The sequence below is a fragment of the Coenobita brevimanus genome, chromosome 105, assembly GCF_032717465.1.
Source record: "Coenobita brevimanus isolate Jiangsu-jjx chromosome 105, ASM3271746v2, whole genome shotgun sequence".
Taxonomy (NCBI): domain Eukaryota; kingdom Metazoa; phylum Arthropoda; class Malacostraca; order Decapoda; family Coenobitidae; genus Coenobita; species Coenobita brevimanus.
The window spans coordinates 26,911,159-26,925,735 of NC_137058.1; the positions used below are offsets into that span (position 1 = coordinate 26,911,159).

The window sequence follows — 14,577 nt, forward strand, 5'->3', positions numbered from 1 at the left end:
CTGGCAAAGTAGAAGAAGAACATTATACTTTATATGGACCACTCTATATATTGCATCCATTAATCCCTACACATGCTAAACATCTTTCCAAAGCTGAATAATAAAATACAGTATCCAGGTTGCATGAGTAAAGTGAGACATTCCAAGGATAATGAGGCTAAATTATGAAACTATTTATCAATCTACAGCCCGACGCCCTAATCTCGCAAAGAGGGGCTGCAGAAAAAACACCTCCAAGCTGCTCTATCAAGCACCATTTGACTGCTCTCCCCCCCCAACTCACTCCCCCCTCCCTCATATACCTCTCAACTCAGTCCCTCCACCTCATCCTCGGTCTCCCTCTCCCTCTCCCTCCCTCCACTTCGCCTACTTACACCCTCTTAGTTAGTCTTTCATTCTCCATTCTCTCCACATGTCTAAACCACCTCAGTGTATTTCTCCTAATTTTCTCACTCACATTCACATCCACCCCACCACATTCTTTCACTTCTTCATTCGTCAACCTGTCCCTTCATATCCCTCCACATGCTCCTCTCAGGTAACTCAGTTCCCCTGTTTTCACTCTTGACCTGTTCCCCTCTAGCAAGGTACACGCCTCTCTTCCATATGTCAGGGTAAGGATCACAATACTAAAAACACTAAATCTGAGGGATGTTCTTTCTAGCTTATTTTTGCTGCTACCTGATTATTTCATTCAAATCAGAAAGTGTCTCATGTACTGTAAAAAGAGTACATTAATGGTGTGTAACCCCTCCAGTTTGACGTCTAACCTGAGCTGAAGCAAATTTTATGGAGAAAACAGGAACAAACAATGCATTTTAAATTACTTTTATTTTAAGTGGTTTCAGGAACAGTTTGATCTTAAGACTGCCCAAATAAAATGTTGTATACAGTTATCTGCAAAGATTAATTTAAAAACAAGGACTTACTAAGTTTATCAGATAGCCTAGACTTCTATCTATCTATTTTCTATCGCCAGATGCCTTAATCCCGTAAGGGGTGGCCACATACAAATCGCCTCCATGTCCGAGGCTTCTTGTTCATATTTTCAGTCAGTTGTTTTCCAGGGAGGGGCACTAACCCTCCACCAACCCACTTGTTGCCACGCAGGGAACACATGCTTGTTAGTTATAAGGTTATCACCAAGTGTTGTCAACGATTTCCTGGTTTACAGGAAATCATTTGGCTTGCCACTGAATGTAGAGCTACCCTAAAAACAAAGTATTGCTACACCAAGTGGGTGGATGATGGGCACACCCACCTACCACAAATGGTCTAGATATATGTGAAATTTTTCATTCTTGGAACAAATAAAAACACGTCCAAGTAAAGATTCAGAGTACCTTGAGTTTTTTTTTCTGATGTTCAGGCATTTTATGGTAAATAATACATTTAAGTACTTGGGTAGTGTGATGAGTAAGGATGGAGGTTGGAGGGTGAAGTGCTTGAAAGGGTACAGCAAGGAAGAAAGGTTGCTGATTCTTTGAAAGCAGTGATAAGAAACAGGGAAGTGAGCATGGAAGTGAAAAAGTTACTACATGACAGTATTGTGATACCAACTCTAACATATGGAAGTGAAGCTTGGACATCGTTGGAAGGACACAAGTCAAGAGTGAGAGCAGTGGAAATGAGTTATTTAAGAGGAGCCTGTGGAGTCACATGGAGAGACAGGCTGACGAATAAAGATATAAAGGAGCGTTGTGGTGTGGATGTGATAGGAAGCGTTATGAGGAACACACTGAGGTGGTTTGGCCATGTGGAGAGGATGGAGGGTGAAGGACTGACGAAGAGAGTGTATGTGAATGAGGTGGGGGGGGGGTAGAGGGAGGGGAAGACTGAGGATGAGATGGAGGGATGGGGTGGAGAGGTATATGAGAGAGGGGGATGTGAGTTGGGAGCAGGGCAGTGAAATGGCGGGGAACAGGGCGACGTGGAGGCGATTTGTTTGTGGCCATCCCAAACGGGATTGAGGCGTCTGGCAATAGATAGATAGATAGACAGAATATCATTAGTGATAGTTCGTAAAATATAACCAAGTAAAACATCAGAATTACAATCAAATATGACAAATTCCCCGAATTTAGATGAATGACAGATATGAGGGGGAGGGGGAGGGGGAGATAGGCTGCTCATGGGATGTCCCACTTGACTATGCAAACGAACATTCAAATTTACTTGTGAGTGTTTTGCTGTCGCATCAGTTTGCATTATGCCTTCTACTTTCACATCAGTTAAGTTTTCCATCTTTCTGGTTATGAATATTTAAGTGACGTTGACATTATAGCTTCGTCACCCATGTTTATTCCATCCATCCATCCATCATCCAATCCGACACTGCCCCATGAAGAGTGTAGGAGCCCAGGGCTAGGCAAGTTGCTCCTGACATTTAAGATGAGAGGGACCAGCCTCACTCATCCCTGAGTGGCATTACGTGAGCAATAAACCCTAACCACCCCTTGAATATAAACCTTCACCGACTCAATCTGACTGGAGCGCCGTAATTACCCACTAAACCACCAGGCACCAAAATCTGGATATATGGTTACCACCCAGCGTAGTAAATGGTTTCCTGGTGTACAGAAAACCATTTGGCTTGTCATTCAGTGTAAAATCACCCACAGGCAGCAGTAAGAAGAAAGAATGAAGGAAAGAAAAACAGGAGGAGGAAGTGTAAAGTCACCTGTAGGCAGAAGGATGAGGAAAGAATGAAGGAAAGAAAGACAGAAGAGGATGGAAGGAAAGAAGGATGGAGGAAAGGAAAGGGCAGACACCTGAGAGCAGCACTTCATCGAGTAAGTGGATGGCGAGCGTCCCCACCTACCACTATTAATGACACAATTTACCCTAATTTGCCTGAAAATGGGAGAAAAATCAAGGAATTCGTAAAACTTTACATGGACGTGTTTTGTTTTGTCCAGAGAATTCAAAATTTTACACATATCTAGGACATCTGATAAGCAACGTAAGGACCTGTTTTTAGATTACTGTAACATGTGCAAATAACTATATACTGTATAATACTTTACTTGGGCAGTGTTAACATCAAATGGTTATTGAAACCCATATAATAAAAATAACTTCCAGTGTGTCATTAATAATAAATGCACTGAGACAACCAATCAGTTGCCAGCTTTCAAATGCTTAAGGTTCGTCTCTTCTCAGATCAGATTAAAGAGGCCAGACAGTAGTTACAACCCCAGGCCCATCCGGATGTAACCCTAATGGACTGCAGACTGAAGTTGTCCTTTTCCACAATCCTCCATTCTGGGGAGCAGGAGGAAACTGACATTTCTATAGCCAGAAGATGGTGTTGTCTGATTATTAGTGACAATGCATGGTCTCTCTCACCAGCACCTATATTCAACTATTAAATACCCAGTTACTAAGTACCAAGCTATTGAATACCCAATTATTAAACATCCAACTATTAACCCTTTCAGTTCATAGGTCCAATCAAGAAATTTCGTTTTTTGACTAAAAAATCAAAGATTGTAAATTTAGAAAAAATATTTTATTCATGCAAAAAAACTAATATGCATCTCCCTACATAATATCAGGGCACTCCTTGCCATACAAGAGCTGTAATAATGATGTGAAGTTGCGACAGTAGTGGGTGGTGTCACAAATAAATGCATTTCTGTATACAATATGAGAAACACTCCTACTGACCTAAAATCATAAACCTATGTTATTTCTTCTCAAATGGATTGTCAAATACCCAGGAAATGAGTAAATATTGAGAGAAATACTGATAACGTTCATCAGCTTCCCGCCACAGTTTAAAATCCCCCATGCAAATAGGCGAATCACAATCATGGCCAGGAGACCCGTACCGATAGAGCCACGATCGTGACCTGGAGACATCCGATTATTAAACAGCCAACTATTAAATAATCAAAGCTCAAGTGAAACTGGTCTTGACTGATACAAAAGCTTACCATATACAGGCTAGCCAGTGAGCAATTAGGGCGAAAGTTGCCATGAGTAAGAGTAAAACTGCGGCGCCATACTCGGAGTATCTATCAATTTTTCTGGCAACTCTCACCAGCCTGAGTAATCTTGCAGTCTTCAGCAGCCCAATTAAAGTAGTCGTCTGTACAGAAGAACATTACAAGATTAGATAACTATCAGAATATCCTGGAGGTAACCAAATGTCATCTTAAATTTCATTAGTTTTAAAGTAACACAATTGAATCTTGATGCTTATTCTACCATTACTGATACTTTCAACAAAATATATAACCACATATTTCGCATGTCCTAAATTTAGTGGTTAAGATTATTAAACATTATAGACAACAGTTCTATAAACTTATGATGACCTTAACTTACTTGAATTGTAATCAACCAAAAATTATTAAAACTTCAACAAAATCCTGTTATACAAGTGAATCATTATCTCTATCTGATTACATCAAATACAAGGTTGTAAACTGAATTAATAACCATAAAACAACCCAAACTCAATAACTTCAATAACTTCACAGTGAGTGCATAAGTGACATCCAGTATCACTTATACACTCTTGCTATAGCCCCATTCAATCCAGTGATGCATTTATTATATTCTTGTTACCTTCAAACTATTTTATGCAGTTTAGGAGACTATTTGAACTGAAGGGGTTGGCTAAAGCCCTAGCCAATCCCTCAACTGGATAAAATTGTCTGGTTGCAGTAGTTATAACCCTAGGTTCACCTAAAACTTGAACCCAGTGGACTGCAGGCTTAAGATGCCCTCCTCCTCCTCCGCTCCACCATTTTCCCTTTGGGGATAGAAAGGGAGTTGATGGATGCTTATATAACCAAGCATCCCTCTTGAGCACCAGAAGTAAGAATATAAATAATACATCACCAGAATGTATAGGTTAACTTGGAATAGAACCCAAGGTAAGAGGGGGATAAACAAACTCTGCTGCCGAGAGTGTGTGTGGGACAGGGGGTCATCTCTGCAAAAGCATCAATCACAAGACAAAATGAAAAGCATGGCAGCACAACCAAGCAAAATACTGTACTGTCCGTCATATTATCAACACTGAGGAGCGTAAAGGTGTGTGCAAACTCTCCAATTTTTGGTGGTGGTGTAGTGACTTGCACACCCCATTTGGAGTGCCAATTTGCAAATTTCAATTCCCTGCAAACCTCCAATTTCTGATGGTGGTCTTGTGGTTTAAATGCCACAGTTGGAGTGACAGTCTAGCAATTTGCACAGGCCCGATCTCCAACTGGGGACAGGAGGTTTATCAATCATTTAATGTTACCAAGGGAAGTTGGCTAGACATGTACCCTTGGGTCCCAATACCTCAAAGGAGATCCTGTATAATAAAACTGGTTACAATGGGATTGACTGTAACCATCCATTTTCTTTTTTTTTTTTAACCACCTGCTGAACAATTGTGAGAGCCAGATGTGGTCAGCTTGCAGGCCATATTATAGAGTGCATTTAGCTGGAAGATATATATATATATATATATATATATATAAAAAATCAGAAACCTTTCACTTTGAGTTAAATGACTGTCAGAAACTGAGGATTTGCCTACACCTTCAAGCACTTGGTTTTAATATGCGGTTGTCAATCTACGAGAGGCACCAGGGTGATAGGTCACAAGACAGCTTCACAGGAAATGGCAAATGACAAGCAAAATGAAGAACCAAAACCCATCCTGGGTAGTCATGTGAGGCAAGACAGGCTTTTAACATTATAAATTATGTAATATACTGAATATCCTTGTTAAATGTTGACTATATTATTATTATTATTATTATTACTGCTACCTTACTTTTATCAATACTGTATCATCATAATCATCATCATCATTATTAATTACTATTATTATCATCATCACCACCACCATTATCATAATTAATTACTATTATCACCATCATCATCATTAGTTATCATTATTGCTACCTTTTAACTTCATAAATCTGAGTGACATTTTTTTTATTATTTCTGCTGCATACAGACAAATTTGGGAAAAGACTTCTTCATGTTGAAGGGATTTAGTATGGTCCCTCCAATTTGTAAAGTCCATCCTAAGCATAATATTATGATTAGGAAGTGGCACCAGTAATATTTTAAAAAGATGCCAACAGGCTTGGTAGGTTATCCATAATATGAGGGAAAAAAAATAAGTGTTACAGTACTTGTGGTTGTGAAGGTGGAAACATGCACTGAGCATAAGTGAATTCCTTTGGAAGAACTTGCACTTCTGAGAAACAAAACCACAAACTTTAGTAATATCATTATCATTATTATTATTATATTATTATTATATTATTACTATATTATTATTACTATTATTATAAAATTTTATTAATATTATTTCTATTATTATCGAGGTACACAGCGGATTCACATCCTTAACTGACATGTGTTCAAAGGTTAATGGTAAACTGTCCATTAGCTCCACAACTGCCTCTAAAGCTGATTGGTCAATTCACCCAATTTATAGTACCAGCTATTTAGAAAAAGTTGTGATATTTTCTAACACATCAGTGACATACAACAAGGACTTAAATGTTATACCAACACTGTTCCATGATCAGTTTGGACTTATGATGTGAAGTAAAAATAATAATAAGCCCATTTTGCCCCAGACTATGCCCATCCAATGACCAGTGATAAGGGTGATGTATTTTCCACTTGTGACTTCCATTTTGAATGAGAAGCAAGGTCAGTCATTTCAGAGATGAATTTTAAGTATGCAAAATACAAGGCAATTAATACAGTCTCTGAAATATGGGTTGTGTGAAAAAAAAGCCATATGTATATTGACAAAACCATAAACACTATTTTGAATGAAGGAAAAAAAAAATATGATGCCAGACCTATGAACTTTAATGAGGGACAAAATGTTTAATAAGGAATATGCTAATAAGAAAATCATTCTGAAATGACTAACTGCCAAATGAGTGTACATGCCTGTGCCATTTTTTATAGAAGCTTGCAATTAAATCTGTTCTCAAAACTCAGCTTGATGATACATTTCTCAAATCTGTGACTAAAACCTTTTCAGACTGTTATACATCAATAAAGTACAGTACAGTACTCTTATCTGAACCAATAAGCAATCTCCATCCATCCATCCATCATCCAATCCTACATTGCCCCATGAGGAGCGTAAGAGCACGGGGCTAAGCAAGTTGGTCCTGACATTTAAGATGAGGGAGACCAGCCTCACTCATCCCTGAGTGGCATTATGTGAGCAATAACCCCAACCATTCCTTGGACACAAACCTTCACCGGCTAAATCCGATTGGAGTGATCTCTCATAATTATATTTAGGCACTGTGGAAATAAATTAGGTCACTAACATGTTTAATTCATACAAGGATTGCTAGACCTTAGAGAATGAACTGTATACGTCCAGAGCTAAAAAAAATCATGAAAACAATAATAATAGTATAATAATAATAATAATAATAATAATAATAATAATAATAAGTAGTAGTAGTAGTAGTTAGTAGTATTATAAAATAAATAAAATAAAAACATGCTTGATCACACCTTCACTACCTGAAAACACTCCAGGTTTATCAAAAATAATAATAATAATAATAATAATAATAATAGTAATAGTAAATAAATAAATAAAAATATGCTTGATCACACCTTCACACTACCTGAAAACACTTAAGGTTTATCAAAACATACACCAAACTGGTTAAGCAACTGTTATCTGAATTATCTAATAGAGGAACTTATGTTTTCTAATTACACTACACAATACTGTACTGTACTTTTTTTTTTTTAATGACTGTCCATTTGTAAACATCAAGTGAATGAATGAAAACAGCTCAGGTGAGTGTTGTATGAATGACATGGAAAAAATTAATCGTGTGATTTGTGTTCATACCTCCTTGTGTTTCCCTTCTGTTGAGAGCAAAACAGACGACGAGACACTTTCGTGGCTCGAAGTCTAGTGGACAGTGTATTACTATCCCTAAAGCCAAGTTGAGGGGGAGGGTATATTAACGAACACCTTATGGGATATTCAGAATGTTTTTGTCTCACATGAGTAACGCAGCTCAGAGCATGGATCAGACTGCATACAATGGGGCATGATTACACTGCATACCATGGCAATCCAACCTTAGCATCTTGGCTGGCTGCACATCATCAAGAAGCATATTACTCTGCCTTACGAGTTCTAAAAGACCTAGCAAACCCACTGAGCCTGGGGATGTCTTTCACATTCTATTCTTGCTATAACCTGATGCTTTTATTCAGCTTTGGACTAACTTTCTACACTTGAAGGGGTTAGACAGAGCACTGATAAGCCCCACCAATATGAAAGGTCTTTCAAAAGCTGAATAAAATCTTCTACGGAAGACTTTTCACACTGATAGGGTTAGATTTATAGGCCCCTTCCATATGACAGCCCTTTTTTAAGATGAATAAAATTACATTCGACAGACATTTCATACTGAAGGGGTTAGATTATTAAGAAACCCTTTCAGTATGAGAACATTTTCCCAAGTTGAGAATAACAATCTAGAACATACTTTTCACACTGATGGGTTTAGATAAAGCATTTAAAAAACCCTTCAATGTAAGAAGCCTTTCCTGAGTTGAGTAAAACCAATTGGTAACACCATAAATACACTAAGAAAGACATCACCCAGATTCAAAAGGCTTAAAGGGACCTAAACAGGGATGGAAACAATGTTAAAAAGAGCCACCCAGCTGATTACTTTCCTCAACTTGCCAGCACTGTACCTCATTAAGTCTGTACGTGGGGCTGTACTAACCTGTCACACCCAGGGCTTGTGTTCTCGTCGACCAAGAAGGCTGCCCAATGTCTCTTCCTTAGCGATTTATTTTGCATATTACAGCTTACTAGTCTCTTGTAAGTTACTTATGTTATTTACGTCTTATTACAGATAAATGTACAGATAACATAGATCATGGCAGTATTATATTGCCTTTAACCTGGCCCAGATTTTCATCATTTTGCAGTTTATCTTGCACTCAGTGGCAGAAAGACAATGCTATAGTGTTACATTCTTGCCACAGCACTTCTCCATGACCAGCATCATATTCCAGTATTAATCCCTTGTTACAGCTCTGTAGTCAAGATGTTGTGATGACAATTTTTGGTGGTTAGAGAAAAAGCATTATAATAGTAGCTGGAACCCCAGACTCAACTGAACATGAACCTTGTGGAGTGTAGACCAAAGCTGCCCTTCTGCTGCAGTCCACCATCCTCCTGTCAGGGGACAGGGAGAGAACTGAGGTATATTTGCATAACTGGACACTCCACCACCCACTCACATCAGTGCCACCTCCTGAATGCATCCCTCTCCAGCACCACTCAATCATAGACACACTATATGTAGAAATAAATCAGTAAGAAAACTTGTAAGACAGCCTCCTCAGTCGATGAGAATCTGGACCCAAGACTTTATTTAATTATATGGCACAACACCAACACGTGCATCAGACAAATGCGTTACACCACAGACAAAGCCGAACATATACACATAAGGAATACTGGTAGTTAGAGGAACTTTCCATTAGACACATGCAGACAGCCAGCCATTGCCATTATCAACACAATCAGCACACAGCTTGCATCCATCCACATATACTAATCAAGAACATGTTAAGTGCTGTCTGTCATATGCAACACAATCACTCCAGAAGCACACTATTCCATCTGCAAGCATACATCATATACTTATAAAAGAGTACAAATAATATCAGAACTGCATTCCCTAGCTACTGTTTATGGTATTATTGGACTGTTCATTATACAAGAAGGAAACAAACCCTCCAGAAGCACACAGTTCCAACCCCAAACATCCATCATACACATACATATTGGTGAACATAAAAACTGATGCTGTCTTCCGTGGGCAATGCTTACTGTATACTAGTCTTTAATTATGCAGGAGGGAATTATGTACAATACTGTTTACTGTACACTAAACTGTTCACTATGAGAGCAGGAATACAGTACTGTACAACCTAAAATAAACAATACTTGGATCTAGAATACATCTTAACCCTTTCATTGCTAAGGCTCAGAAAGAACTACTTGTGAAAAGTTCAGGTAAATATTCTTTGTAGGAATCTATTTATGTACTGTTCTCTTGTAACTACAACCTATGGCATCAGAATTAAATTTTTTGATTAACTTGATCAAGATCCAAGGTTAGGGAAGAAAAGTACAACTTCACTCCAAAAGCACACAATGAAAAAGTTCACTGAAGGTCTAAGCTTGAATATCAAAGAAACTTTAAATTAATGCTGTGCTCATTCAGAAGCTTTCCCTAATGTACGTGTAACTGAAGCTATATACACTCCTTGTGCACAATGAAATTTACGTGGTCTTAAATGGAGGCGTTTTGTCTGCGGCCACCCTTTGCGGGATTAGGGCGTCGGGCTATAGATAGATAGATAGATTAAATCTACCCACAGTTGAAGTAATCAGTAAACTGGATTCACAATCAAAATACAGTACTCGTATTGTAATACCATCTCCGGACATCTACTTGCCGCTGCTGCCATATAACCTAGTTCTCTAAGAATGTTTCACAGACGCAAGACTCGTATTCATCATCTTTCTACCCCTAACTCCATATATGGGATGAGTTCATGAGAAGGTGAAATGGAAAGGACTGAAAGTCGGACTTGGAAATTCTCTCTCTCTCTCTCTCTCTCTCTCACAGACACACACACACACACACACACACACACACACACACACACACACACACACACACACACACACACACTGGTCGCCGACAGAGACGGACCTCTTCCATGATCGTGGGGAAATAATCACTGAATCACTGACGAAAGGAAGCTGAGCCTAATTGTGACTGTGTCAATAAGTGCGTGAGTGGTGGTCCCGTCGGACAGTAATAAATAAAAAACCGCGGTCTCGATCATAAAAGAGACAAGATAAAGTGAAAACAGTCTCCATATGGTTGAATCATGGAGGAAACGGACGGTGTATTGTTTACGATCAGTGAGAAAGAATTTGAGGGCTTTTGTGATGAGGATGTGGGAAAAGGAAGTATTAAGTTGAACCAGACAAGAATAGCAGGTGTAGAGAAAATAGTGGAGAGGAATGACCAAGAGATAAAAAAGGTATGGGCAGTATTAAAGAGTTACAGGAACGGACCATAGAGCAGGAAAACGAGATCAAAAGTTTAAGGAGTACACTGGAAAAAATCTGTACACGTAGTGACGAATATGAAAGGGAAGTTACTGAATTAAAAGTGACCAATGAATCAGCCTCGAATGAAATAAAACCGCTTAAGAGAGAGAATAAGAGGTTGGAAGAGGAAAGGGACATGATGAAAAGCAAAGTAGATGAGTATGAATCCAAATCAAGAATACAGGAAGAGCACATTAAAGAAATCAAGGAGCAACATAAGGGGTGGAAGAAAATTCAGGAAGAGGGAAATGTAAATTTGAAAGAGATTATAGACCAACAAAGCAAGGCAAAAGTGGAGAGGGAAGTGGTTACGGTGTTGAGAAGTAGAGAATCTTTAGTTAGAGATGTAGCAGATAAGAAAAAATGTATAATAATTTCAGGAATTAAAGAAAAACGTAAAACAATAAGATCAGACAGAGAAAAAGAAGAGCTGAGTAAGGTTAAAGAGATAATATCAATAGTCATAGAGGAAAACAATGAAGCTCAAGAAGAGATTGAAGAGGTGTTTAGGTTGGGAAAGTACGAGGAAGGAGGGGCAAGGCCACTGAAGGTAAAATTTAAAGTTCCAAGCAACAGTTAACGAAATTATCAGTAGAACATGGAAACTATCGGACAAGGAAGGGTTTTAAAATGTTTGGATAAGGAAAGATGCAAATGAAGAAGAGCTAAAATAAAGGACTTAGTAAAGGAAGCAAAGGCAAAAAACGAACAGAGAACGGAGAAAGAGAAGACAGTGTTTTACTGAAGAGTCATGGATCACAAGTTAAGGAAATGGTACCGGCGGAGAGAAGGAGAAAAGGGGGTATAGAAAACATCAAAAATCATTGGAAGGTGGCATATACTAATGTTGATGGTTTAATATCGGCACAGTTAGAAATCAACGATCTTTTGAGGATACATGAACCTGACGTTGTGCTTTGTGGAGACCAAGTTAAGAGAAGATATTGATGTTCATATGGGAGATGGTAAATACAAACTGTGGAGAAGAGACAGAAAAGAAAAAACAGGAGGAGGAGTGATGATAGCAGTGAAGAATAACATAAATGTAGATACCGTGGAAATGGGAGAAGGCAGGGCTGAAGCAATAAATATGAAATTAGAAACTGGAGAGAATAACAAGCGAGATTTGGCAGTAGTGTAAGTTCCCCCTAAAACAAGAGCATGGAGTGATGATGAATACCAGGAAATGCTGTCAGACATGGCAAGTTATTTACAGAAACTGATTGAGAAAAGCAACAATATAATTTTAATGGGTGACTTCAATTGTAAAGAGGTGAACTGGGAGGAATGGGACTCAGGAGGCAGCGAAGACTCGTGGGGCACTGTATTATTAAATACAGCAATGAACAATTTGATGACGCAATGGGTCAAAGAACAGACAAGGTTTCCATGAGAGGACACGCCAGCAAGACTAGACTTACTGTTTACCAAAGAACCCGATGTAATAGAATCCTTGAAATATCTGTGTCCTATTGGAAAAAGTGATCATGTAGTCAATGAGTTCCAGATGATAACAGGGAACGTTGAGCCAAGAGACGAGCTTTATAGACAGGGAAGGTTCAACTTTGGGAAAGCAAACTTTACAGGACTGAGAAAATTTTTTGAAAATGCAGATAGGAGAAAATGCAGATAGGAGAAAATTCAGAGAAACAACAGAGATACAGAGGAAGTGGGATATTTTTCTAGACCTGTATAATTAGGGAGTGGAAAAATTTGTGCCAAGAGTAAAGGGGAAAGAAAACAGGAAGAAAGAGTGGTTTAATAAAAGGTGTATGATAGCAAAAGGAGAAAGAGACACGGCATGGAACAATTGGAGAAAGAGAAGTAACAACAGAACAAAGGAAGAATATAAAAGAACTAGAAATGAATACACAAGAATACACAGAGAAGAAGAAAGAAATTTGGAAAAAGGTATAATAGAAAATGTAAGGATGAACCCAAACTGTTTATAGATTTGTTAATGGCAAACTGAAACAAAAGGAAGGAATCACCAAACTGAAAGTAGAAGGAGAGGTCTATAAGGATACGGCAATGCAAGCAGAAATAATGAACAAACGTTTCCAGTCAATTTTCACTAATGAAAAGGAGTTTGTGGAAGCGGAGGCATTGACTAGAAATGTAGTGATAAAAGATATAAAAGTTGGAAGTACAGGAAGTGTATAAACTACTAGAAACTCAAGATGTAAGGAAAGCCCCAGGACCAGATGGAATCTCAAATTGGGTACTAAAGAAATGCAGAGAACAACTGGCAGATAAGATTCACAGTTTAATTGTGTGTTCTCTGGAAGAGGGGAAAGTGCCTCAAGAATGGAAGATGGCAAATGTGGTACCAATTTCTAAGGGAGGAAACAAGGAAGAACCCCTGAATTATAGACCAGTGTCCCTAACCAGCGTGATCGCAAAATTGTGTGAAAAAATTCTGAAAGATAGATGGATAAAATATTTGGAAGAGATGAATATTTTGGCTGATAGTCAGTTTGGATTTAGAAGTGGAAGGTCATGTGTTTCCAACTTATTGAGTTTTTACTCAAGAGTGACTGATGTGCTTCAGGAAAGAGAAGGTTGGATGGATTGTGTGTATTTAGATTTGGAGAAGGTTGGATGGATTATGTGTATTTAGATTTGGAGAAGGTTGGATGGATTGTGTGTATTTAGATTTGGAGAAGGTTGGAAGGATTGTGTGTATTTAAATTTGGAGAAGGCCTTTGACAAGGTTCCCCATAAGAGACTAATGTGGAAACTAAAGCATATAGGAGGACTGAAGGGGAACCTCCTAGAATGGATAAGAGACTTTTTGAGAGACAGACAAATGAGGACATTAATAAAGGATAAGATGTCTGGATGGAGGAAAGTAACAAGTGGAGTCCCACAGGGCTTGGTGTTGGCGCCAGTAATGTTCCTGATTTACGTAAACGATATGGTAGCTGGAGTGAACAGTTATGCAAGTCTGTTTGCTGATGATGCAAAGATCTTGAGGAAGGTAGAGGTCAGGAGGATTGTAAAATGCTGCAGGAGGATCTGAATAGGATACGCGATTGGAGCCGGATGTGGGAAATGAAATTTAATGCAAAGAAATGTAAAATATTGGAAATGAGTAAAAGTACCAAGAAGCCATCATCGAATTATTTGATAAGTAATGAACCAATCACAAAAGCGAGAGAAGAGAAAGATTTGGGAGTGCTGGTCCAGGACAGTTTGTCACCTGAAAAACACATTAACAAGAGAGTTAGAGAGACGTATAAACTCCTGACTAATATAAGAGTAGCTTTTCATTGTATGGATGAGGAGATGATGAAAAAATTGATAGTGGTCATGATTCCCCCAAGGTTAGAATATGCAGCAGTAGTGTGGTCTTCATATAAAAGGAAATATATAAACAAGATTGAGAGAATACAAAGAACAGCAAC

At 38.5% G+C, this 14,577-nt stretch overlaps 1 protein-coding gene across 1 annotated transcript in view; it reads right to left on the reverse strand.

Moving 5' to 3' along the window:
* Positions 1-14,577, reverse strand: part of sei (potassium voltage-gated channel seizure) — a 362,440-nt gene that overhangs the window by 206,875 nt on the left and 140,988 nt on the right. Inside the window, exon 7 of the mRNA XM_080285287.1 lies at positions 3,939-4,093. Within this exon, the coding sequence (XP_080141413.1) occupies positions 3,939-4,093 (155 nt within the window). The remainder of the gene's footprint in view (positions 1-3,938; positions 4,094-14,577) is intronic.